We start from the raw sequence: 25,969 nt of genomic DNA on the forward strand, positions 1-25,969 counted from the left end.
AGTCTATGTTTAGCAGTCGGGCTCTCGGTCGCGTCTACTTCGCTCGTCTATGTGCTTCTTCTACACACTTTAAACTATCACACGCTCACGTGCTTGTCTTCCATTTCGTCTCCGTTCATTGTTGTTCAGGTGAACAATCAGGTGACAGCGTCATGTGACGATTTCCCGCGTCTCCACACTTCCGGTTCCGTCGCCACGCCTGCCACCTCTCGGCCGCGTTGCCAACATTCAAAATTTTCGAGGACAAACTCCACTCTGTCCTCTTTAACTTTTATTGTTGTATTTTTGTGCACTTTCAATGATTCCGAAGAAGCGTTCATCATTCGATCAGGTTTATAATTTGTTTCTTTTATGCATGAATAAAATGGTACGAACATACGCATACATACCTACATATGTAAATATAAAAATATTTTTAATAAACGGGAAACCATGAGATGTAATAATATATGGCTGACTAGTACCTAACTCAAAAAAATACGGAAATTATAAAATAATCATAATTAAGATCTATGTATGATAATTTTGGTGCGGTGATTATTCCGCAAAAAGCAATCTCGCGCACGTCACTAAAAACTCGATTACGAAACATCTGGCACCCAAAAACTCCATCAATCCACGCGAAATATTGTATTAACGAGAACTCGAGTGTCAGATGTGCCGAGAATAATCCGTTTACCGATCATTTCTGGTTGGCATTTTTTGACAATCAATCAATCAATTCGATAATATTAACAAAACCACAATCCATTACTAGTTTTTTTTAATATTATTAGCAGTATTTTCATAATATTAAAGTAAAAATAAAATGTATTTTAGTAAAATGTTAAATTTTACAAATTCAAAATACTATCATAGCAATTTCATCAGTTAATAATTATAATAATTTTATTATATGTACTAGTTGACTATTATAGGATGGCGAACGTTAAGGCAAAACATCCGCTAAATGAATCTTTGCATATTTTTCAAGCAATTAAAAATAATCATGTAAATTCAATAAACATCAGAATTTTAGTCGTCATTACTCATTATGGTAGGTCGAACATCAGGAAAACTATTGAATTTTCAGCACAATTATAAATAATATGTATATTTGATAATATATATATATATATATATATATATATATATATATATATATATATATATATATATATATATATATATATATATATATATATATATAACTAGTTGCTTCGTTCAGTATTTGTAATATAAACAGCGTAAACATGGCGAATCTAATAGTAAATATTCATTTGATTTTTTATTAAATTTATTTGAATCGAAAAAAAAAATCGACTCGTCATAGAACAAGTCATAGAAATTTTGACTTGTTTGCGAAATTCCCAACCAATGTTTTTTACATAACTAAATATATACATAGTTTATTTAGGTACATACGTATATAAAATCGAACCCAAGAGCATTTTAATACTTACCCTATTTTTTTTATTCGATTAATAATTAATTAAGCTGAATTAAATACAAAAAAATCATTAGTTTTACTGAAAAATAATTAAAATGTATTTTAATGTTTAAAAAAGTGTTGAATTTTTGGATTACTGGAAAGGTCAATAAACTTGTAAGTTTCATAACAACTTTATTAAGTTATTACATTCGTATAATTCGTTAAGGTCGATAAATTATCTTAAAACAAAACTGGCAACTCATGATTGAATGTAATTATAATATTATAATACAACAAATATAAAAAACATATATGTATACATATATACATACATATTAACGATAACATCAAAACATGTCACCGATTCGAAATCGAAGTAATAAAAAAAAATCGAAACAATTCTTCCGGATGTCAACGCGAATTAATCGCACGAGAAAAACTACGATCATGAAAGTCGAATTAATTTAAAAATTGATAATCTAAAAACAAGATATCCTTGACTTTTTGCGAAAAATTGATTTATTAACACCATTAGCGCGGCGCGTCTTTGCGTTGCGTAAACGTAAAACATCTTCTCGTTACATAGCACATTGTACATACATATTATGTACCCATTATATTATATTATATTATATTATATTGACGTTTTTGCGGTAATTGTGTGTGAGCTTTCTGCGATTCTCAAACTTAGTACCCACGATTAGTACCCACGATTACGTCGCCGTAGAAAACAAACAGTGTTTTCTATAATATGTACATATACATATATATATTATGCGTAAAGATAAATTAACATACAGAAAAATTTCCTATTCAGTGCACATGTCAAAGAGAGATCGAATGGCCTGTGTGAACGAGTTGTGCTTCTAGTTTTGAATTTCACCTCTAGGTGTGTGTGTGTGTGTGTGTTTGTGTAATGCAATCGACACGGGAAATTTGATATGTGTTGCATAATATGCACTTTTCAACTTTTCGCAGGTGAAATCGGGTATAATTGCGGCTAATTTAGACAATTTTAGACAGAGATGTGCGTAATCTTCGATAGTGTATTACTTTTGTTTATTCTCAAAAATATTTTTGTTAAATTACTATTTAATAGCCCACCTATGGTTTATTAATTCCAGCAGTAGACATCATCATCTGCAGCCATTCAAAATCCACTGATTTTTCATATTTCCACAAGTTATTACAAAACGTGCTTGAAAAAAATAATTACAAGACGTGTTTAAAACAAATACTTTGCGGATAATAATGGAATGTTCATTCACTTATTTATTATTATTATTCACTTCTTCCAAGCTAATTTCCTTTCAATATTGCATACATACATACATGTGTACACATTTAAATACAATACTCTGCTAAAATTTGAGTTGATCCTTTTCAAATAAGTCTTCCAGTTGTCAAGAGAGTTAATATTATAGTAGCTATGTACGTACATACATATGTTGAATAAATGGTATATGTTTACTTAGTTACCATATCAATCAACATTCGGCACTTTATAAAACTGTGCCACCTTTAAAAGTGTATTAATTCAGCTTTTTTCATAAAAAGAAGCTGTTACATCAAAAATTTCGAGGCGCACTGAAGTCGTATGAATTGTTCTTTGATTTTTTTTAATAACTATATTTGAGACTTCCGTCAATATTAGAAGTTAAATTATTAATTCAGACATACATATAATCTCGAAAGAGACTTCGTATGTAACTATTGTTGGTTCGTATAATTCCTTCGTATAATTTAATTTAATAAAAAAAAAACAAATGAATATTCAAATAAAATAAAACTATTCAAATAAATTTAATAAAATGTTTACTATTAGATTAGCCACGTTTAAGCGGTTTATATTACAAATACCGAGCGAAGCCGGGTAAAACTAATAGTGTTTAATATATTTAGGAAATATCTTGTACCTACATATGTATATGTATATGCATATAATCAGTGGTGTAGTCGGGCCAGGTCGCCGCCCTGCTACTTCGATATAAAAATTGTTTTTCGAGTAAAATAAAAAAATATTTTTGCTTATATTTCATATAAAATTTTGTATACCAAATATAAAATTTTGTATACCTCGTTTTAACATTTGGTGACTACAACCGTAACCTCACTCAAATGCCCATTTTGAATGCAGAATTTTTTTTAAAAATAGCCCAACAACCCATTGAAAAAATTATAGATACTTTGAATGATGCCGAATCAAAATTTTCATAACTGTATATTATATTGTAAAAAGTAATAAGCCTTTTGATTGACTTTTCAAGTTAATTAGCATTTGATTTTTTTATAAATATTTGTACTACCAATATTAGGATGCATATTTTTTAAGTAACGAAAAAAGCGGGGGTGGGGGGTGGTAAAAATTAAACACCATTCTGGTACTTTTTTATTTAGCACAACACCACTGCATATAATACTATATGGATATTTTTATGTAAATTTATATCTGCATGTGTGTTTTAAATTTGCCTTTAAAAAGCTTTTATTAAGAAAATAAGGTGCTACTTAAGTTTGCGGTCTACCTTCACATATCTACTTTAGTATGCGATCTACCTTCACGTTTTTACTTTAATATGCGGTCTCACTGTCTCAGTTCTCGCGTGTGACACTGATACTGAATAATACCGACCCTAACAACTTAATCTTAAATGAATAGGGCCAACCTTAACTTAACCTAACCTATCCTGACCCTTAAATAAATAGGTGTTGTCTGATAAGATATCTTATTTTTTTAATTTTTATTTCATCAATATTTTTACAAAAAAAAAACATATCTTAGCAGCCAACACCTATTTATTCAAGGGTTAGGATAGGTTAGGTTAAGTTTAGCTTGGCCCTATTAATTTAAGATTTGGTTAAGAGATATTTTGATAGAAATGCTTCGACAACATTATGGGGCGGCAGTAAAAAACAAAAATTGTAATAAACATTTCGTTGCTACGATACAAATAAAAAAAATAATCGACTGCGATTCAGAGGTAGACCGCATACTTAAGTAGCACCAAAAATAATTGGTGAAGAAGATGTATTGTATGTAATGTATTTAATTGATGTATAATTTTTGTAGGATTGACTAGGATGAGACCCAATGATGAAGCACTTCAAAATACCAAAGTTCGAGAGCGAGTACAAGCTGTGGGGTGTGCCCATACCGAAACTTCCAAACAAGCCAACAGTGACCAGTGCCAAAAGAGATAGACCGCAACATGGCGAAATGGCGATAACACCGACAGCAACACCTACAGTAGTCGACAGCTGGTCGACCCAGCCAGACGTTGCAGACCACTCCACCTGTCCACAACAGGCAGACCACTTCTCCGACATCGTCTTCTCTTTCTTCTCCAACAACGACCAGCAGCACTACATCTTGCACCCGTCGGAACCAGGATGCGGTTCCCCGGAACCGGGAAACCACTACGAGGCTATGAGTGCCACCACACCCCCTCCGACCACCATAGAACCACCACCGAGACTCCACAAATCAGAGCTCACTTTCTACGTGAGCGCAGCCAGTCTCAAAGACCCACAAGACTCCAACAACTATGAGCTACCGCCGAGCAGGTCTTCCTCTGTCTACACCACCAGAAAGAGGACCTTGAACGACTCTAAAAACGAAACCAAGTACCAAAACTCGGCCAGCCTAGACAACCTGAGCCAAGTTTGCAACGCGTCTCTGAAAAATGCAGAATCAAAACGTTCAATATCGTCCCTGCCCGAATACGACACCATCGATAAAAAGCGCAATCTTTTCATGCTGCCAAAACTTTCAGTGAAGTCTTCAATCAAGAGTGAATATTCGAGCTATTTCGACAACGAGCGAGCCATCCGATTGAAGAATCGCTTGTCTGCCTTCTATTCAGCCCACAAAGGAGGCTTCAAAGGCAACAAGAAGCGATTCTCGAAAGCTTGGTACGGACTTAAGGAGTGGTTCGAAATTGAACGATCTAAGCTAGATAAAGTTATACACAAACCGGGGGCTAAAAAGTCGACTCAAAAATCTTCAGACGAGTATCCAGATTCCGACTTCAGCGACTATGAAGACGTCGACGTGCACGTTTCGCTCGATTCCTTCGGCAAAGGAGACGATTTTGGAGATGAGAGTATAGTCAGTGGCTACAGCAATGCCTCGGTCGACCAGTCAAAGTCTCCGGATCTGATCAGAGCCGATAGAAAGGGGGGCAGGAGTCGAAGTGTGTGCAACAGTATATTCAAATTGAATCTGGCAAAGGACACTCGTGTGTTTCACATCAACGACGACTGTGAATTGAGACATAGCAGGTCTCAACCTAACGTTTTGCAAATCAGCGAACCGGTGTTGGTGAAAATCAATTGTGAAAATGTGGAAAGTAGCGAAGTGGTTGTGAACGATGATGATGATAAACAGTTGGCTGTTGGTTCGGTTTCGCCGGATCGTGGATCGACCAAAAGTGACAACCCTGAAGCTGTTCCTGATGTTGCAGCTCATCAGTTTAAGCAGATTGTGAGTATATTTAATATTACTCGAATGTATTTGGATATATGTACATAGGTATTGTGTACAATTGCATAGCACTACAAACTAGAGCAATTTAACTTTGATTAACGTACAAAGTGCAAATTTATATTATATAGTAGAGGCAAATCGTTGTCACCTGTTTTTGCTCTAAATGACCTTCCTATTTGTACTATGAGTTGTGAATCATTCTGTATGCTATAATACATATGTACATATAGTAAGCTAAGTAAATATATATAATATCAACCTTCAGGTAGCAACAATGGTCATTTAATATTAGGAAAATTACCCTTGTTGTTATATCATATTTATATATGTAACATGTGGTGTCATTTGTACATAAAACCACAGTTTGCTATTACATATATATCCTTTTCCATATTAAGTTACGTCATTGTTACGTCAATTCGATAAGTCATTGGAAAATAAGGAAAAATTGATGAGTTGTATACCATTTACGTTTACATATTTGGTTTAAGTATTTTATTCAACGTTTGGTCTTACATATGTACATATATATATATATATATATATATATATATATATATATATATATATATATATATATATATATATATATATATATATATATATATATATATATATATATATATATATATATATATATATATATATATATATATATATATATGTACATATTTGTTAGTATTTTATTAAATTTCGATATAAATATTGACAATTTGTTTTCACATAAATTTGTAGAATATTCAACAATTCATTATTGACTATAGAATTAAATAAACATTACTCAGTATTGAATTAAATGAAAATATAAAGCAGATTCAAACGAATTATATACAATTACATAACAATATGTACATTCGAACTGCATCCTGAATAATTGGCTAAACGTTAACCCACTAATGGGCGCGAGCTATCTTTATCTATTTTTATTGGCTATTAGAATGGATTATTAGAACATATAAACAGTGTTCCATTTTAATCGCTGTTTTCAATATAAAATAATAAGTGCTGAAATTCAGTAAAATTTTCTGAATACGTAATTGTATAATCAACTAGCATTTACTTACATATTTACTCAGTCGTATCATCACTTTGTTTGATTATGATCATAGATTTAGATACACGTTACGTAGAACATAAAGAATGTTCTGAAATCGTGACATTTAATATGTATGTATGTATGTACGAATATGTGTGGGCTTAGTTTCGCAATGTAAAATTACTTAATTTGTTAATGATTTCTCAACGGCTTTTAAATTGGATTTTTTTTAGTGCATTAAATATGATTTTGACCCAAAATTTTTCGACGTGAAGTCTCTAAATTTTTTTATACATATGTATATATTACTAACTGAACCCGGCATGCGTTGCAATCCCAGAATAAGACATGCAATTCCCGTTCTCGTTCCCGTTTCAAGTGATGGTTGGAACTCAACAGCGTCTCTTCAACGCTGTTTCGTCATAAACACATAAAACTGATAACGTGGTTACCAACGAACACATTTCCTTGACTACACAATGGCGCTTCAAACTTTCGCGTCGGTGAAATCGTAATTACGAATATTATTATTAAGAGGTTTTTTCCCGTTTTTTTTTCACAGTAACCTTCCCAGATATGCATACAACAAATCCTGAAAGTTCCATCGTAATCGGTTAAGTGGTTTAGGAGCCTATATATGAGAGACAGACAAACAAACAGACATTAAATTTTATATACATATATATAGATAATTATGGGTTAGTTAAAATACACATGTACAGAACAGCCAAGAGGAATTCCGGGCCCTGGAAAAATAATTCCGTGCCCTATGAAAAACTAAAAAAACATCCTATAGATATATTTTTAATATGCAAAAAATCTTTTAGACCTGTTAGAAAAATACGTATATGTTTAATGTCATTTTTTAAAATAATCGAATAAAAAAGTATAATATGACAGGTACGATTTCACATGGACACAAATAATGCGCGGATCCAAAAATAGTAATAACATTTAGCTATGATCAAATAAATATATGCATTTTTATATAGAATAATATAAAATAGCAATATCGATCAGTCCAACGTTCCGACACAGGGCCCCTCGAGTAGTCCGGGCCCCAAACAGACATTCAATTTTATATATGTATATACCGTATGTCGCTTTGACATAGTCATTCCCAACCTTTATTGACTGGCGTACCATGGCAGCTTCTTTAAATTGTACTTTATTTATTTTCTAATATTTCAAACGACACAAATCGTTCAGAATGAACTTAAACAATAGTTTGGTGACAGTTTTGTGTTTTTTTTTATTTATATTGGAATTGTATAGATTTGTCGAAAGCAATGCATCGAAATAGTCGGGGTTAAAATTAGAAATTTTAGTGTTTGTTTTGAATTGCGACCACACGCAAGGAACAACGGCTTGCAGGTACTATAATTGGACTTGTCTCCCGGCTTGTGAATATTAAAAAACTGGGTTTATAACTGGATTGTGATGCACGTGTGATTTGTAAGTCAGGTCGCGTTTTAGAGTTAAACCGATTGAACCTTGCGTGTGGCACAATTTTTTTAATTATAGAAAAAAGGTTAGAAAGTATTCAAAGATGGTGCAATCGAAGCATGGAAGCCTGAGAACCGATTCCAAAGAGTTACTTTTCATATGAGTAAAAAAATGTTTGCGGTAGTTTGAGTGTTGAAATGAAGCATCGTTTGAATCACTCGAGTTAAACGAGCGCATCCATCAAGCACATATAATACCTATATATAAAGCATGGGTCAAAAGAAAGGTTCTTGACGATGATTCGCATCAATGATTCCAACTAGTGGTTGCGTTAATTCTTGAATCACGTATTAGTCGAATTATTACTACGGTAGCGAGTTGTGTGCAATCGAAATTTTTCTATCTAGACTTTTTTGTAGACTAACGTTAACCAAATACATTTTCGTCGATGCTTTAAATACATTTTAATTGTTTAAACGTTGTAATCTATTAAAGTAATGTATTGTAATGAGATTCAAGAAGAATTCATTGAAAATGTATTCAATTTAATGTAATTTGCATTCAAAATTATCATAAGAATCTTTTAATTAAACTAAAAAAAAATAATTGGAAAAGTCATATTAAAAATTTCTATTATAATATATTAAAGACATTTTATTTATTTAGCATGATCAAGATAATCAACATTTTCATGTTTTTACATGGAGTATTTGATGCAATAAAATTGCATCGCATTGGATCCCAATTTTTTTTAACGCCTTTTTTTAGTTGTTTAAGTACAATTGTTAAAATTATTTGTACATAGATACATACATATCTGTATGTATGTATGTAATATTCAATAGTAATTACTGATTGCAAAATCGTTTAGTAAAAAATGTCATACATTTGTACATACATATGAAATATGTTTATACTTTTGATTTTAATTATTATGTAATCTAACTGTAGTTGTGTGATTTATATAATATGTATATGTAGAGCTAAACGGGTATGAGTCACTGCATCAAAAGTCGAAAGATCGAAAAGATCGAAAATCAAATAATGTCTGTATTTTTTTTTTATTATTTCTTATTTAACTATATAATATTATTACAATATAATTCAATGCAAGGTCTTTAATAATATTACTGTAAGTTTTGCTGTCCATAACATTACGTTGACAATTAATTTTACCGTCTAAAAAATATAAATTTCCAATAATATAAAATATATATCATATACATAAATAAATCAATAATATCGACAACTTGCTTTTTTATATTCAAATTTTATCAATGCAAATATTTCAAAATACGAAACACAAACTCAAAACTAACAACAAATAAAAGTGAAATTCTACCGATCGCTATACACATGAACATTGTTGTATTTCCTGACCAAAATGGCCTACTTGAGGGGCCCTGTGTCGGGACGTTCGACGGGAAGAATACTTTGAAAAAAAAACGGGAATGAGTGTCATTGCAACGCTACAATTTCAAATGTTTTCGTGTCGTGACCAACGTGTTCGCTGCCTGCGTTTTTCCGACAAATGGGAACGAGAATGGGAATGGGAACGGGAACGGTAACGGGAACGGGAACGGGAACGGGAACGGGAACGGGAACGGGAACGGGAACGGGAACGGGAACGGGAACGGGAATTGTATGCGCTATTGTGGCATTGCAACGCATGGTGTGTTCAGCTAGTATTTAATAAGTTATATAATGTATACTGTTGGCTAGAAAATGACAGTTTACTGATGTTTATTGCTACTATTTATAGAGTGAAATATTATTACTATTAATCTCACTGAAGTTTTACATTTTATTGTTAGTGTATATACATATACATATGTAACATTCGATTTTTTTTAACTTTTTAATCTAAACACGTGTCGAAATTAGAAACACCGACTCATAAAAGGCTAATATTAAAATTATTAAATTTGTCCATTCACGAAAAAAAAAGCATATGGTATTGAAAAAGTATACACTTGTGATTTCGTTCAATACAAATGTGAACGGTGTCCGTTTTTGGTCGTTAATGAGTTACGAGCAGCGCCTCTCAATCTCGCGTACGTACAATAATCATTTGTATGGATTTAAATCCGCATATCGAACAAGAGTGTTTTGATGGACGTTCTCATATTACAAAACGGAGAAAAAAACCACGAGTGTATCTCTTTCATTGTGTTTTTCCACAACACAACATCCGGTCGATACTCGTACGAACGGAAGCATAGCCTTTTTGTCGAATTTTCAAACAATGCTATTATTGATTGTTCGATTTGAGGCCATTCAGAGACAATCAATCAATCATTGTGATCAAAGCTTTGAGGATGTTTGCTTGGGGTCCGTTTTATTGACTGATTTGTAACACACTTTGGCGTGGAAGTTGTGCAACGACTTGTGACTCAATACAAATATGAAATAACTTGAAATGCGATTGAAAAATTTGAATACGATTTTGTAGCCAGGAATTGATTCTTGATTTTGAATTTTAACATTTCAACAGTAAAAAAAAATGAATACGAATGACGCAGTTCAATTTACGAATTAGAATAATTAAGCATGATATTACACATGCATTGCCAATTTTAATTATGCAAATCTTTAATGATGTAAATTTTTACTTTTTATTTGACATACTATATACGGAGTGCTGTTTAATTATTCAAAAACCATATGTTTAACCCTTTTTTGGAAAAAAAAACAATATTTTTATGTCCCGTATTTAATCGATCAGTAAATTTAAGCACAAAATCATTTTAACGCATATTAAAATGATTTTGTGAAGCGTCACACAAACTTTGTTTATTTATTTTTTTAATTTATACCAGGAAGGCCTAAGAAATATTGTACATTTGATACAAGTATTATTATACAAAGTAAATACATATTAATTAACATCCACAGAGACATATATGATCATATTTGTGAATTTGCAGCATTTTTTAAACAATTCAGTAAATACATATGTACATATCAATTGACATCCACAGAGACATTTATGGTCAAATTTGTAAATTTGCAGAATTTTATACAATTCAGCGAAATCCCAGATTGCTGAAAGTAGGTAAGGTTGCCAATTCGTGGAACCGTTTCAATGAAAATCAGATAAATTGGCAAACTCTGATAGGAAACAATCGACCTGGAGTCACAAATCCAAGGTCTGGCAAGCAGAAACTAGTGGAATTTGAACCCGTGACCACTTTTTTCAAAGCACTATATCCTAACCACTAGTCTATACTGCTGGTATAAAAATACAATCCAAAATTACATTAATATATATGTAATAAAAATACATATTTATCAAAAATTAAGTCACCAAATTCTTATACGGCCACTAATCATTTAATTTAAAAGTTACTGCCCAGCTGTAATCAATAACTAAGCAAAAATTTTGTGGACTTTTTTGAAGTGTGTATGTACATACTTATATACATATGTAAACACATGTATGAACATATACGTATGAAAATAAGGGTTAAAAGGCGAAAAAATATAAATCTTTTAATTTTTCCCTGTTAAAAAGTAATATAACATTTTTCTGAAAATTCGCATATAGCATTCGATAAGCAATAATTTGGTATATGTATGTATGCACAATAATATGTAATACTCATACTTTTCGCTTCTCAAATTCATTACACTACGCGATTAACACATTCTGTATGTACATACATACATAGAAACATGCACACATTCTATACATATTTATATGCGAATACTTGTATGTGTGCAATTTTTTTTAAGTTTAAAATTTTTGGACCGCATAAACTTTCGAAATTAGCACCACTCGCCCGTTTTGTTTTGAAATGTTCCGAATTATTAATTCTTATTGACTTTTATTTTCGATACGATGGCAACGAAGTATTTTAATTCATTGTACCATTTAAAATAATATTTTTTTAACCAGCAGCGTGGTCTAGTGGTGAGTGTTGTATTATTTCGTGCAAGGTGTCACGGGTTCGATTCTTACTAGAGTCTCGTTGTTGGCCAGGCCTTGGTTTGTCGAGGTCGATCGTTTCTTATCAGAATTTGTCAATTTTTCTGATGTTCATTGACACGGTTCCTGTTAAATTGGCTTTTCCTCTCCAATTTTCTATTGCAAATCTTGAGTTATTGTTATATCTCAGGTTTCGCCAGATTTCTCTCCATGAACGTCTCTGCGGATGATTACACTGTTCGACACGAAAAATGGTTCAGAGACGAGATATGACTTTTCTAATAGATCTATGCCCACTAAATACGAATCTGATAATAAAAAATGTTGATTGGCTCGAGATTCGGAGATATACATATGTGTTTTTTAAATCGCGTGATTTTTCTATATCTTCGTGTTGTTCGGTCGATGTCTCAAAATCTGTCAATTTCCTGTTCAAAATGAATTTTGGAATCTATAGTTGAGTATTTTATCTTTCATTTGTAGTACTTTTCAGCTTTCAAATCTCTCTAAGTAGTCGTCCAGTTCAAATTAAAAGTCAAAAGTACGTATTTTCATTTGGGATTTTTTACCACTGTTAATACTATTTTATATCGAGTATTTTCTATTGAAACATGTTTATTGGGATAGTATTCTGGCTGCACTATTTTTTGTTTTCGTTTAAAATGGTTAATTGGAAGTGTTCGGAATCTCGAGCCAATCAACATTTTTTATTACCAGATTCGTGTTCACTGGGCTCTGAACCAAAAAAAAAGTCTTCATTTGTCGAACAGTGTTATTGAATGTAAAAATTCGTATTATTACATGAAGAATGCTATTGATCGTATTGTTTACGATGTTTGTTATGTCTGACCATAGATGTTAGGTGTTATTTAGATTTACATGTGTATGTATGTATGTATGTAATAATTATGTATTTAATATACATATGTAATATATATTTCTCGAATGTTAATCTGTTTAGCACACTCGCCACTTTGGAGCAATCTGTTAGGCGAGTGTGCATGATTAATTGAAATAAAATAAAATAAAGTAAAAATAGGTACAATTACATTTGGTTATATATATGGATGTGCGTGATTTTTGATGAAAGTGTAAATCTATGTTCATATATACAATATGTAATACTATATCGCGTGATTTTTCTGTATCGTTTTATGAACATGCTTCTTTCTAGTCAATTGGCCGTAATTTTGTTGTATCCACAATACACTTTCTTTACTTGTTTGCTTTCTTATTGTTATTTTTTCAATCACGCAAAATCATCGATGGGATTATCCCATCGCCCGATGTTTACAATAAAAATTGCAATTCCAATTTAAATAAACTAATAAACAGTTCTAGAGGGAAAACGTGGGCGAATATTACGCGTCGTACAAAAATAGCCAAGTTTGATAATTTTGTTGGAAGTAACATAGTTGGCACTCTACATATGTAAATACATGTGTACGACAATAATTTAAAGCACTTTCATACATGCATGCGATTCATATATGTAATAGCAAATTACATTTGAAAATATGAGTCGAATCTGTCGAACAATGCCAAAATCTTACAATGTCTTTTCAATGTTGTTTAAATCGTTTAGACTTTCTCTAGTGTGATTATGAATTTCTTTTTATTTTGTAGAAATCATATTTTATTATTATTTTCATTATGCAATGACAGTTAAAGAAACCTAGCTCGGAATTTGTGTCATGAATTGTCGCGTGTGTAAAAATCGTATTACTAACGGATTACTCAATTCAGTGTATTCGCTTAACAATAGACAATATTCTCAATTTGAACTTTAGTGTAGGTGTACATAATTGACACGTGTGTCGGCAGTTTGAGCATTAGTGTAAGCTTATCAAGACACACGTATTATATATATATGGACATTTTTTTTAATTGACGGTCAGTAGGTCGAGCTTAAGTCAATTTTTATACGTTACAGTATTTCTTAAAAATAGGCATAAAAAAATAGAAGAGGCTTGTAAAAATAAGTAATTGTTATTATACTTAGTACACAAACATACATATGTACATATGTTCATATATTGAGGTTAATATTAATATAATTAGTATCAATGCTGATATATTTTTTACAAACCGCTTTTTTTAGTTTCACTTGCCTCAAAATTGCCTCTTATCCGATGGTTTTCATACTTTGCCATATTGCTCATTTTGGTCATCAATATAAGTAAATGTATCCTCCGCCATTACGATGGTGAAAAAATATCCTATCAGACGCGTTTGAAAATTCTCCTACGAATAAGTGCCTGACGTTTATCCAGCGTTTGTTTAGACTATTCTCACTTTTCGCCATGTCAGATTCCAATTATTTAAACGCCTATAACTTTTTCTTTTTTTACTCTATATTTTATAATTAAAACACTGGCTAAATGAATGGGTATTTAACTATTTTATTATTATGTTAATATTAATTTATATGTATGTATACATCCATATATATTATACATATATACATCTATATATACTGTTTACTACCAATGTTTCCTCTAGGCTAATAGACGCCGCTAAGTCTATTATTTAGTGCTATCTATTGAAAAATTTGTTTAATTAATTAATTTTTCTATTGGTATTTTATATTATTTATATGTATGTAAATAAAATAATATATTTGCGTAGGTAAGTAGTTTTTACCATTTTTTTCATATTAAACAATTAAATATAAATATTAAATTAAATATATTTAAAAGGTAATTGAAAAAAATTCGACCGCGTGCGGATCGAACACTGGACCGACACATTTATATATATTTTTTTAATTTAATAACTAAATATGACAACACCCATGCGATGATATTTCATCTATGTACACTAGTTAATGATGATAATATGTTAATATTACTATCAATACTGACCGTATAATATTGATCAAATATGTAAATATGTTAGCGTTTGAGCGTTATGTTTGGTCAAAACTATGTTAGGTCATATTTAATATTTATCTAACCGTTAGATTGATACTAAATCCTGAAAATATTTTCAATACACTGACGAAACTTTAAATGTTTTACCCAAATCATTTATTTAACCAATTTATGAAGTTTGTTTTTTTGTCAACAATTTGAAAATTAAATTAAAATGTGTAACATAAATATGTATTAAAAACGTATAAATTTAACATTTCAGGATCAAAACGCTTTCATTGAACTACGCTCTAACGTAAAAGAAGGAAGTGTCGCATGCAAGGAACTCTTCGGAATTTTGCAGCAAAGGTATGTAAGACCTTTTTATTTTATTTTTATGAAGTGAAAACTTATTGGGTGTAACCAGAATACGCTGTTCGTATATTGAAAGTCGAAAGATCGAAAAAGCAAATATCGGAAGGCAAAGATCGAAAATCGAAAGATCTTAAGTCAAAAGATCGAAAAGAATGTATGCATGGTAAAGGGTTCTATGTCTATATAATATATATCAGTGACATGCGGTGAAATTATCTCCCTTTTTGTCGTACAGCCTTGCTTAATGTGCGCGGGCAGGATACGGGAGGAAAAGCCTGTTCCTCTTTTTCCTCTTGTATCCTGCTCGCGCAAATTAAGTGAGAAAAAACATATAGAAAAAATCTTACGTTCATGGCACACATGCATGACACACGGTCCAACGTATCGTCTCAAAACGACATGTTATGTAACGATGTTATGTAAGTCGTTGAAATTGTATTTATCCTTTCTTGACAGTGATCTATACCAAAACGACCCTTTGGACTACGGTGTATCCTATATTCGTTATCGATCACTGTCAAGCAAGGGTACAATTTTACCGAAAATGGTCCAAAGGGTCATTTTGGTATAGATCACTGTCAAGCAAGGATAAATACTACCATACAATTTCAACGACATAGGTCGAAAGAGTCGTTTTGAGACGACGCGTTGGACCGTGTGCCATGCATGCGTGCCATGAACGTCGACTTTTTTCTATAGCCAGCAGTATGGCTTAACGGTAGCGTATATATTTAGCACCAAGTGATCAGTGGGTTCAATCCGCCATATCAGATTTGGGGGTATTTGTGACTCCAAATCGATCGTTTCTTATCAGAGTTTGCCAATTCTATCTTATCATTATTGAAACGGTTCCTCAAAATTGGCAAAAATCATCTTTCCTGTTGTCACAAATCTTCTGTATTTATTGTGTGTATAATTTGTAAAAAATATGTACAAAATCTTAATCCATAGATGTCTCAATAGATTAATTATGTGATTAGTTAATTAATTGTGATTTCGTATTGTTCAGCTTCTGGAAATACAGTGATTTATGTAATAATAAAATGCTGCATTATTTGCAATTAATTTTCCAGGAAGGCGCATTGGGGTCTTCCTGGTATACATGTATCTATGTAAAATAAATAAATTTGTTTAAAACTATATAAAAAAAACCCACGTGCCACATGCACCGCTGTGTGATTTCACCCTAACGCTCTCTGGCTTCCATATGTTCGTCTGATTTTTTGGCATTCATAACTGCAAGGGAATCTGTAGCATTTATAAGAATTGAATTTAGAATGAGGTGCATTTGAAGAGAAGTACGAGTACTTATGTATGTATGTAGATAGAAGGTAAAAGTGACCCGGTTAGCGGTTTTAATCGCAGTCGGTGCGGAAGCAGTAATTACGATAACAGTAGCGGTCGAATGGAAAAAATAAGTATTCCACTTGTGAAGCGAATCATTCAATAGTCGGTGGTCGCATTTGTAGGGTTCGAGTGCCACTTTCATCTGCTCACGTTTATTTTGGTAATAGTAATGGCTCGCTCTTGCGAAATAGGTTTAAATTCTCACTTTGTCAGCATCCAGAGAGTCTTCCGCGTCAGAAATATCTTCAACGGATCGGACAAAGCTATGTGGAAATGCTTTATGGTGGATCGGATTTCGTCGTGGCCATCTTAAGACAGATTCACACGATTTTATATTTAAATATGTATGTCCATTGTTGTCATACTGGGTCACGAAAGAATTGCTCATCTTAAAATTCTCATTTTTTACAGAGCTGAAGCTGAAAGGCAATATGCTTGTGCTGTGCTTCGAGTTGGAGCCAGGAGCAGAAGGGCATCCAGAGGTCCAGGAACGACTGCTTTGACTTGCAGAGGAATAGCTCTAGACATGGAGGCCAGAGCGCAATTGCACAGGTAAGAAAATAAGTACAATTGTGCGTACTTTATCAATGCCACTTTACCAACCAAAATAGACACAGAATATTATTATTAGTGAGCGGATCGGAAGCGTGCCGTTCATTGTTAATTGTTAAAGGTTCGCCGAACCTTTTTTTTGCACTCTAGCTTTGTAAATAGACCCAAAACGCCCTGATTCCTGGAAAAAGCACGCTCCCTGTCCGCCCTTTAATTATTATATACATTTATAAAGACGCTATTATGTGTGTTTGTGTGTCCTAACGCTAGCCAAACTTAATAATGAATCGATAAAAAGCCTAAACTTTGTATAAATTCATTCGGAATCGAACCTGCGTACCCTCGCGCGAACACAAATATCCTCTTATAGGTATACCTGGGATGCGGTGCACCCGCTCCAAAATCGCCAGACAAATTGAACGACAGATTAACGGACGGCTGCTTTAAATGCAATTATCGTCTTCTCGAATGATAGATTGCACATCAGATGACGGATTCGGAACTTATCGAATCTTGCCTTATTAAACTCGCCTGAAAGATCCAACTCAATTTTAATAATTACCATTTTAATAATTGCATCTGTGCACATCGAAAGGTTACTCGTCATATGATGTGCAATCTATCATTCGAGAAGACGAGAATTGCATTTAAAGCAGCCGTTCGTTAATCTGTCGTTCAATTTGTCTGGCGATTTTGGAGCGGATGCACCAAACCCGTATACCGGAGTTCAGAGATTTAGCGACGAATCCAACGTCAAATTTTCAATTGGCCTTTTTTTAAAAAAAACATTAATTGAATTTGTTTCCTTCTCGCCATATAAAAAAAAATACGTAATAATAATTTTAGCGAGGTTTTCAACCATTTTTTTTTGTTTTCATATTAAACAATTAAATATATATTTTTAATTAAAACTGATTATATTTTAACGATATTTGAAAAATAAAATTAATTCGAAGTGGCGAGATCTCGAACCCAACCCGCACTACTTGCTAGAGTGGTACGCAGACTAATATACTATTTTACCCAATGGAGGAATCGCTCTAAATAACACATAATTGAATTGCGATCTACATACAGACATATATGTATATGTAATTTATAATATTGGGTGGGTATAAGCTTTTGTAAATTAAACATACATAGCTCATAAATATTTTTGCTTACGTCACGCGATGTAAAAATACGTACTTTTCATATTATCCGATTTCCGATTCCGATTTCGACTTCGATGTTGACTTCGGGTTTTATTATTTTTTATTGCATAATACAATTGGCATAACCGATTCCCGATTTATGTTTCAGTGCCGATTCCGATTAATTATTACTATTCATATTTGTAACTTTATTTTAAATCATGTATCAATCCAAAAGCACCCGTTGAAATTTCAACAGACATAACACTAGTGACAATATAAGAGTGGTATTGGATGTTTCAGGCAGTTTTCCAATCGTATGGTAGAAGAAGTAGTCAGACCTTTACAAAGACTAGTTTCATCGAGGGATGTAGTAAGAAAACAGGTGGAGAGTGATGTCGGTAGGACAGCGCGCAGATTAGAAGATCTCAGAGCTGTGGAAGCTAGGACTAAGAAACTGTCACATGCAGCTGCCAGATTCAACGAAAGGGTTCAAGATTCCAGGTACATGCATAAAAGGAGCAAAGGAAAGGGAGACTGTCTTTAGTTTCGTGCAATATTTCAATGTTGCAAATTTTTGTGACTGTACCGTACCGTCCGTAAAGAAGTTTTAGTCAAAAAATGTACGTATGTAAAACTGATTTTGATTTTTCAGTCTCAATAAAGGATCTACAACTGTCCAAGAAGCTGAATTGAAACGGAAGAAGAATAAGGCCGAAGAAGCGGCCGCAAAAGCTGATGTTGAATATTACATGGCATGTTTGAGAGCCGAAAGGGCGAGGTATTTACTATGCGAATCGATAAATTTAATTATTTAAATTGTTACCTGTGTACAATATGGTTGTTTTTAGGGTCGAATGGGAAACTATGGTTGTGAAAGGGTCTGAAATTTTGATCGAATTAGAAGAAGACAGATGGGCCAGTATGAGACGAGCCCTTAAACGATATATCACATTGGCGTCTTCTCTCGGACCGGTAAATTATTTATTATAGCAAACTATTTATTAAATGTATATATCTAACGACGACATAATAATAAACGTCAATTCAGGGATCACCGAGCGAAGAGGCAACATCTTTGGAAGACAATTTCGAAACGACTCTAGCCAACGAAAAACAAATAGTTAGAAGTTTTCTCGTACAACCACCGCCTTCCATGCATTTACCTGATTTCTACTGCCAACACATTACTTTGGCAATGAATAAAGAAAGAAGGAAACAGGTACTTTCAATGTTCCTGCTTCAGCAGTGACGATTACATGCCGTGACTATTAAAAATACCCATTGATTTTTCAGGCATTGATCAGAATAATACAATTGATCAAGACTGACACCGAAAGGGAGAGGAAATCTAAGCAGGCTTTAGAGAAATTAGCACAAGCTATTACAACCACTCCGAATTTTGGCGCTAATGATTCGCAGCAAAATGTATCGGAAAAGCTCTATCACGTATGTATACATATGTGTTTATATTTTAGTTCTAAAGGGACTTTATCGAGGGACTAAAACCATCGGCTGATTGATGTCGTGCGTACTTACGTAATTACTAATTAGACATTCCTACGATATGTTCCAATATTGATTGACTACGAGTCATAATTTATGACTCGACTGTTGACTGCAAGTAAAATGCTTTACATTTCAATTCAGTCGAAGGCATCTATCTATCTGTAGCCGAAAACCATTTTAACTATTATTGTGTTTTTAACAAGCTGGGTGCAATAATGTTACTTGAAAATAACGGATACCAAAATCCAATCCAATTCAAAGGCTTGATGATTTCATCTAATATATAATTTTGAAAGAGACTTTGTATGAAAGTTTGTATCTTTGGTTGGCAATTTCGTAAACAAGTCAAAATTGCTATGACGACGAGTCGATTTTTTTTTTTCGATTCAATTAAATTTAATATAAAACAAATGAATATTTACTATTAGATTCGCCATGTTTACGCTGTTTATATTACAAATACTGAGCGAAGCCGGGTAAAACAAAAACTGTATTATATTTAATTTCGTATTTTTCAGTCTCTCAAAACGGGGTCTACGTGACTTGACAGAATGTTAAATTACAGAAAACGCAAATATCGGAAGGCAAAGATCGAAAATCGAAAGATAAAAAAAAAAATGGTGCATGGTAAACGGTACATACTCACTTAATTTGCGCGAGCAGGATACAACAAGAACAAGAGGAACATGCTTTTCCTCCCGTATTCTGCGCGCGCACATTAACACGGGAGGAAAAGTATGTTCCGCTTGTTCCTGTTGTATCCTGCTCGCGCAAATTAAGTGAGTATGTACCGTTTACCATGCACCATTTTTTTTTTATCTTTCGACTTAAGATATTTCGATTTTCGATCTTTGCATTCTGATATTTGCGTTTTCTGTAATTTAACATTCTGTCAAATCACGGAGACCATCTCAAAACATAGCGATTTATTTAATAAAAAATGCTGCAATGTTTGTACATAATTAATTGTCTAGGAAGGCGCATTGGGGTTCACGTGTTAGGCCTTCCTGGTATAAATCTATGTAAAAAATATGTGTATATATATGTATATATATATATATATATATATATATATATATATATATGTATATATATATACATATATATACAAATATATGCATATAAATTTCCACCACACGCCACTGATATATGTGGTGACCGGAAAAATGCACTCGAGATAGTTGCACTCTCGAGACATCCAAACTTTCAAAGATGCTCAAGGAGAACTAACTAACTAACTAACTAACAATAGAATTCCATAAAAAAGCGTGAAGAGGTAATTGAATGTTATTTGAAGGTACCAACCTTTTTTTGTGGAATTCTATTGCGTAAGTTCTTTTTAGCGCCTTTGAAAATTAGGACTTCTCGAAACTCTCCTACTATTCAGTGCGATTAAGTGCATCTTTCCGGGAAACGATATATGTATATATATAAACGGGAAACGATAAACGATATATTGTACATATGAAGTCTTTTGAAGATACAAGATGAGCTCAGATTCTACACCGGGTTTTCTCATTCATACGAAATAAATTTCATCTGCAGCGCATGCTTTTTTTTATTCAATCAAAACTTTTCATAATCGACCCAAATAAACTTCAATAGGTAAATATTGACTGTTTATTTTTTTAAATAGTAAAAAAGTCCAAACTTCTAATAGTATTAGTAATTTGAATAGTCTATTTTTAGGAGAAATTTCATATCGCTAAACATCACTTTCACTTACCAAATTTCGTTACACTAAAAATATAATTAAAACTCACCCCGTCAATCCATTTCATTAAACCAACTGATACAACTTTAATATTTCAGATGAAATCAGTATTGACTTATTTGGAGGGGGCTAGAATCCAGGCTGCGGGGGCGCTAGCGGTTTTGACAGGAAGGGGGCGAACGCCTCATCCCCTTTCTCCCCATTTAAAAGTAGCCAGAGACAGGAGAGGACTACAACAAACCATACTAACGGTGATTATTGGATGGCATTCTCACATATGTACATACATACATACATACATATCGTCTATACATTTCACATACATACATACATACATAGCGACTTTTGTATCAATTCCGGATCCGGATTCATGTTTCAGTTCCGGCTCCCGACTTTTGCTTCAATTCCGGTTCCGGATTCCTGTTTCAGTTCCGGTTACCGACTATTGTTTCAATTCCGATCCCTTTTTCAGTTCCGGATCCCGATTCTTTTTTCAGTTCCATATTCCGTATCCCGACTTTTGTATCAATTCCGGATACGGATTCCTGTATCAGTTCCTGTTCCCGACTTTTGCTTCAATTCTGGATCTGGTTTCCTGTTTCTGTTCCGGATCCCGATTAATGTTTCAGTTCCGGATCCCGATTAGTGTTTCAGTTCCGTATCCGATTACTGTTTCAGTTCCGGATCCCAATTCCTTTTTCAGTTCTGGATCCTGATTCCTATTTCATTTCCGATTCTGGATTCCTTTTTGTTTCGGATACGGACTCCATTTTCAGTTCCGTATACCGTTCCCTGTTTCAGTTCCGATTTCTGTTTTAGTTCCGATTCCGATTAATTATTACTATACGTATTGTAACTTTATTTTAAATCATGTATCAATTTGTTTTCGAAACTACCCGTTGAAATTTCAACGGGCACAACACTAGTATAATAATAATATTTAAAATTTAGTTAATTTTTTTGAAAAAAAAATCGTATTTTTAATTTGTTGTTTTGTTAATGTCGGCCGATCAAGTCTGTGTGCACACAGACCACTTGTATTATATAATACTGTATTGTATATACATATTTAATAATCAAAAGAAACACTAGTACTACTTGAAATTGAAAATGATTTGATGTCTACATATGTAGGTACCACCTTGGCTACAACACGAATATCGAGGAGTGGTCCGAGCACCAGCTGAAGCCGATGAAGTCAACATTTCTCCGCCTAGTTCTCCAACTACACCAGCTCATACCTCTAGATGTCTGGACAGGGGTTCTGCAGATGGTGTCTCCATACAGCACTACAGCGATGTCGGTAAGCATGCATACATTTGTTTATTTTTCACCTTTTCAAAGAACCAGGCCACACCGTGCGACTTGCGAGCGACTTGGTTGAGGGCGACCAGACTTTTTCCATACATTTTTTCTGGTCGCGCAACAAGTCGGCCGACAAAGTTGCACAGTGTGGCCCGGATCAAAGACGAGTGATTTATTATTTTAATAGTTATGTATTATTTTAAACGTATTTATTTTTCTTTTTTAGAGGAGAACATCTTTGATGACCCCCCGGAAAGGCCACCGCCACCGAAATACGATGATGATGAAACAAAAGTGCCAGTCACTCACCCACCTTCATGATGAATCAAATATGAATAAAATAATGCCAAAGTATTACTAAAAAATAGCAATCTCTATTTTATAATATATTATTATTAACGCGTTTTGTCTGATTTGTATTGTAAATCTGTGGTTTGGTTCTGCAATTTTTTTTTAACTATAATATGTAAATATTTTAACATTGGCTTTTTCGTACAGGATTATCGATATATTTTTTTGTGAATAATATTGTTTTTTTTTTACTTCCTACATTAAAAATATTTGGCTTAATTATTCGTATATAATTGGGTGGGTGAGATTATCTAGTCTATAATGGAATAATATGTATGTGCGCGCAGTTTTGTTTTATGTGAAAAATGTGTCGATTGTATTTTTACATGTAATTTTATATGTAAAAAAATTATGTTTCCCATTGATTAATAAATTGTTTTGAATATATGTGAAATTTAACAAATTCTTTAGAGTTTTCCAATTTATAACTTAATATAAAATAAGTATGCCAAAAATATTTCAAAGATTGAAGTTTTTGAAATTGTTACCGTTGTATAATAAAATGAATTTGTTGAAATTATCTTATTTTGCATGTTTTATTTTCCCAAAATAACGTCATTTATTACTTTTATGATTATTTGGTAATGATTATATTCAACTTTTGGACAATACATTCATACGTATATGCATGTACATTAGACTTGAGCGAAAACCGTGAATTTTGGATTTAGTGGAAAAACGGATGTAACCAACCGATGACTTTATCTATGCATTTGAGGAATATAAGAAGTATCAAAAACAAAATTCAATAATGCAACTCATATACATACATATATGTATATGTATGTATGTATGTTCACACATACCTGCAATTAGAGCATTTTCGATACAAATAAAGCGCTAATATTAATAAGAAAATTTACACTAAACAAAAGTTCTACTTCCGGTTATAGGATTTTAATCAAAATTATTTTTTTATTACTTAAGAGGGCTGTATACCCGAAACCTTAATTTTGTTGCCGTTCCTTTCTTCGATATATATGTATATATGTATATATTGAGTGAATGCGACAGTTTCGCCTCGACCAGATAATACGTATTTTAAATCGACAAAATCGAGGTTTCGTATTCTCCAGTTTTCTCCTCCGAAACTGGACCAATTTTAAAAAAAATTTCATCATATCATATAAAATATCAAATTTCATCACATTGGTACGAAGATTATACTGGAAACAAATAATGGAAGAAAAATTGAACAAGTTTGAATCGAACACTTCCGGTTTACGGGTCTTTACAGAATTTTGTATATAAGCTTAAACTTCTTTATATGAAATTTTAGTACAATACACTGCAAAGTTTATTAAAAAAATTATAAGGTTATTTAAAAAATGATAATTAAAGAAGTTTATTTATAAAAACAGTAATAACAGTTTTCCAACAACTTTATATTTTGCACAAAAGCTGCTTATAGCATTACATAATATAGCAATTTCATTTCAACAGAACTATGTATAGATGAAATTTATTACAATCAAAATAAAACAACATACGTTTATCGTCAAATAATTTAATTTCATATATTAAGAAACCCCAATCACCGATTCAAATACTTTCTCGTCTAATACATATTTATTTTTACAAAATAGTTTCATCGTATCTGAAGTGCTATAGCGCTGCGTTGTGTGGTAAAATTTTGAAGTAAATCCCATACGAAGTTCAGATAGAGGCACCCAATCGTCTACAGGCACAATCTCGTCATTTCTTGCTCCCCAAAAGTTTAAACTACTAACCTTCAACACATTCTCTTCTTCGTTGTACTTTATAATTCCAATCGTTCCTTTACTTAAAAAACTAAACATTGTGAACGCACTTGTGGTCATGAATCCTAAAGGCAAACAAAATATAATTCAACACATATTTGGAATCGAGCATCCGAAACCTTACAGAGAGCGTATGTACCTAAAATTGCTGCAACTATCGTCGTATTCTCCGGAACCAAATTTACAAATTCGCCAGCTGCCACCAGCGGTGTGACCAAAACGGTGCAAGTGGCTTGGAAGACTTTTGCCCGACTGGCCAAGCTCACGAGGTGCATCTCTTCGAGCCTGTAGATCATTTTAAACTTTTCGTCGGGATTGTTTGCCAATTGAACTGTACACATGGTTGCCCTGTTTGAAGGTAGGCTATTTTGAATATCACATCGAATACCATATCGAATGTTGAAACGAGACCTCGCGTGATTTAGGACTACTCTTGTTAGCATTTTACAGATTTTTAATCACCGAGCATCTGACATAACCCGAAATGAATCTGACATCTTTGGCCATAATCAATATTTTGTTTTCGTACAAATCCTTGTTTCTTGTTTTTATTATTTCAAGTTTTATATTTATACGAAAACAGAATAAATATTACAGTCGCCATCCATGCTGGATAAAAACGTTTCACTTGAATTTTAATGTTAAAATGTTTAATGTCATTATTATTAGTAAGTAGCAGGGGCGTCATTTGGGGAGGGCTAGAGGGCGGTCGGCAGCCGTCCTTCCCCGCTAGATTTGAACGGGACTATTTACGTTGTTTAATG

The 25,969-nt window shown here is 32.9% G+C and overlaps 3 protein-coding genes across 4 annotated transcripts in view; 1 reads left to right on the forward strand and 2 right to left on the reverse strand.

Moving 5' to 3' along the window:
- Nost (Nostrin) lies at window positions 1-23,971 on the forward strand. 2 transcript variants are annotated; one of them, XM_077438377.1, is made up of 12 exons: window positions 1-141; window positions 4,482-5,894; window positions 15,443-15,528; window positions 17,293-17,433; window positions 18,870-19,070; window positions 19,222-19,347; window positions 19,418-19,541; window positions 19,618-19,788; window positions 19,863-20,015; window positions 21,888-22,040; window positions 22,924-23,092; window positions 23,321-23,971. In XM_077438377.1, the coding sequence occupies exons 2-12, from the start codon at window positions 4,503-4,505 to the stop codon at window positions 23,413-23,415; spliced, it is 2,811 nt and encodes a 936-aa protein (XP_077294503.1). In that variant the 5' UTR covers window positions 1-141; window positions 4,482-4,502; the 3' UTR covers window positions 23,416-23,971. The 2 variants fall into 2 exon arrangements, with proteins under 2 accessions (XP_077294503.1, XP_077294502.1); XM_077438376.1 differs by having other exon boundaries at window positions 2-129.
- LOC143916579 (uncharacterized) overlaps window positions 1-25,969 on the reverse strand; it is a 590,438-nt gene that overhangs the window by 191,925 nt on the left and 372,544 nt on the right. The window lies entirely within an intron of this gene.
- On the reverse strand, window positions 23,550-25,712 carry LOC143917017 (transmembrane protein 186). The gene is made up of 2 exons (XM_077438378.1): window positions 25,345-25,712; window positions 23,550-25,270 (listed from the first exon to the last, which is right to left on the reverse strand). Exons 1-2 carry the CDS (start codon window positions 25,646-25,648, stop codon window positions 24,966-24,968), a joined length of 609 nt encoding a protein of 202 aa, XP_077294504.1. The 5' UTR covers window positions 25,649-25,712; the 3' UTR covers window positions 23,550-24,965.

The sequence above is a fragment of the Arctopsyche grandis genome, chromosome 9 (genome assembly GCF_051622035.1).
Source record: "Arctopsyche grandis isolate Sample6627 chromosome 9, ASM5162203v2, whole genome shotgun sequence".
Lineage (NCBI taxonomy): Eukaryota > Metazoa > Arthropoda > Insecta > Trichoptera > Hydropsychidae > Arctopsyche > Arctopsyche grandis.

Bases quoted from the DNA above. Each gene is read 5' to 3' on its own strand.
- Nost (XM_077438377.1), top strand. From the start codon at position 4,503: ATGATGAAGCACTTCAAAATACCAAAGTTCGAGAGCGAGTACAAGCTG. The intron at 19,348-19,417 runs GTATTTACTATG...GGTTGTTTTTAG, and splicing joins TTGAGAGCCGAAAGGGCGAG to GGTCGAATGGGAAACTATGG. The intron at 19,789-19,862 runs GTACTTTCAATG...TTGATTTTTCAG, and splicing joins ATAAAGAAAGAAGGAAACAG to GCATTGATCAGAATAATACA.
- LOC143917017 (XM_077438378.1), bottom strand. From the start codon at position 25,648: ATGCTAACAAGAGTAGTCCTAAATCACGCGAGGTCTCGTTTCAACATT. The intron at 25,271-25,344 runs GTACATACGCTC...GTTTGCCTTTAG, and splicing joins GATAGTTGCAGCAATTTTAG to GATTCATGACCACAAGTGCG.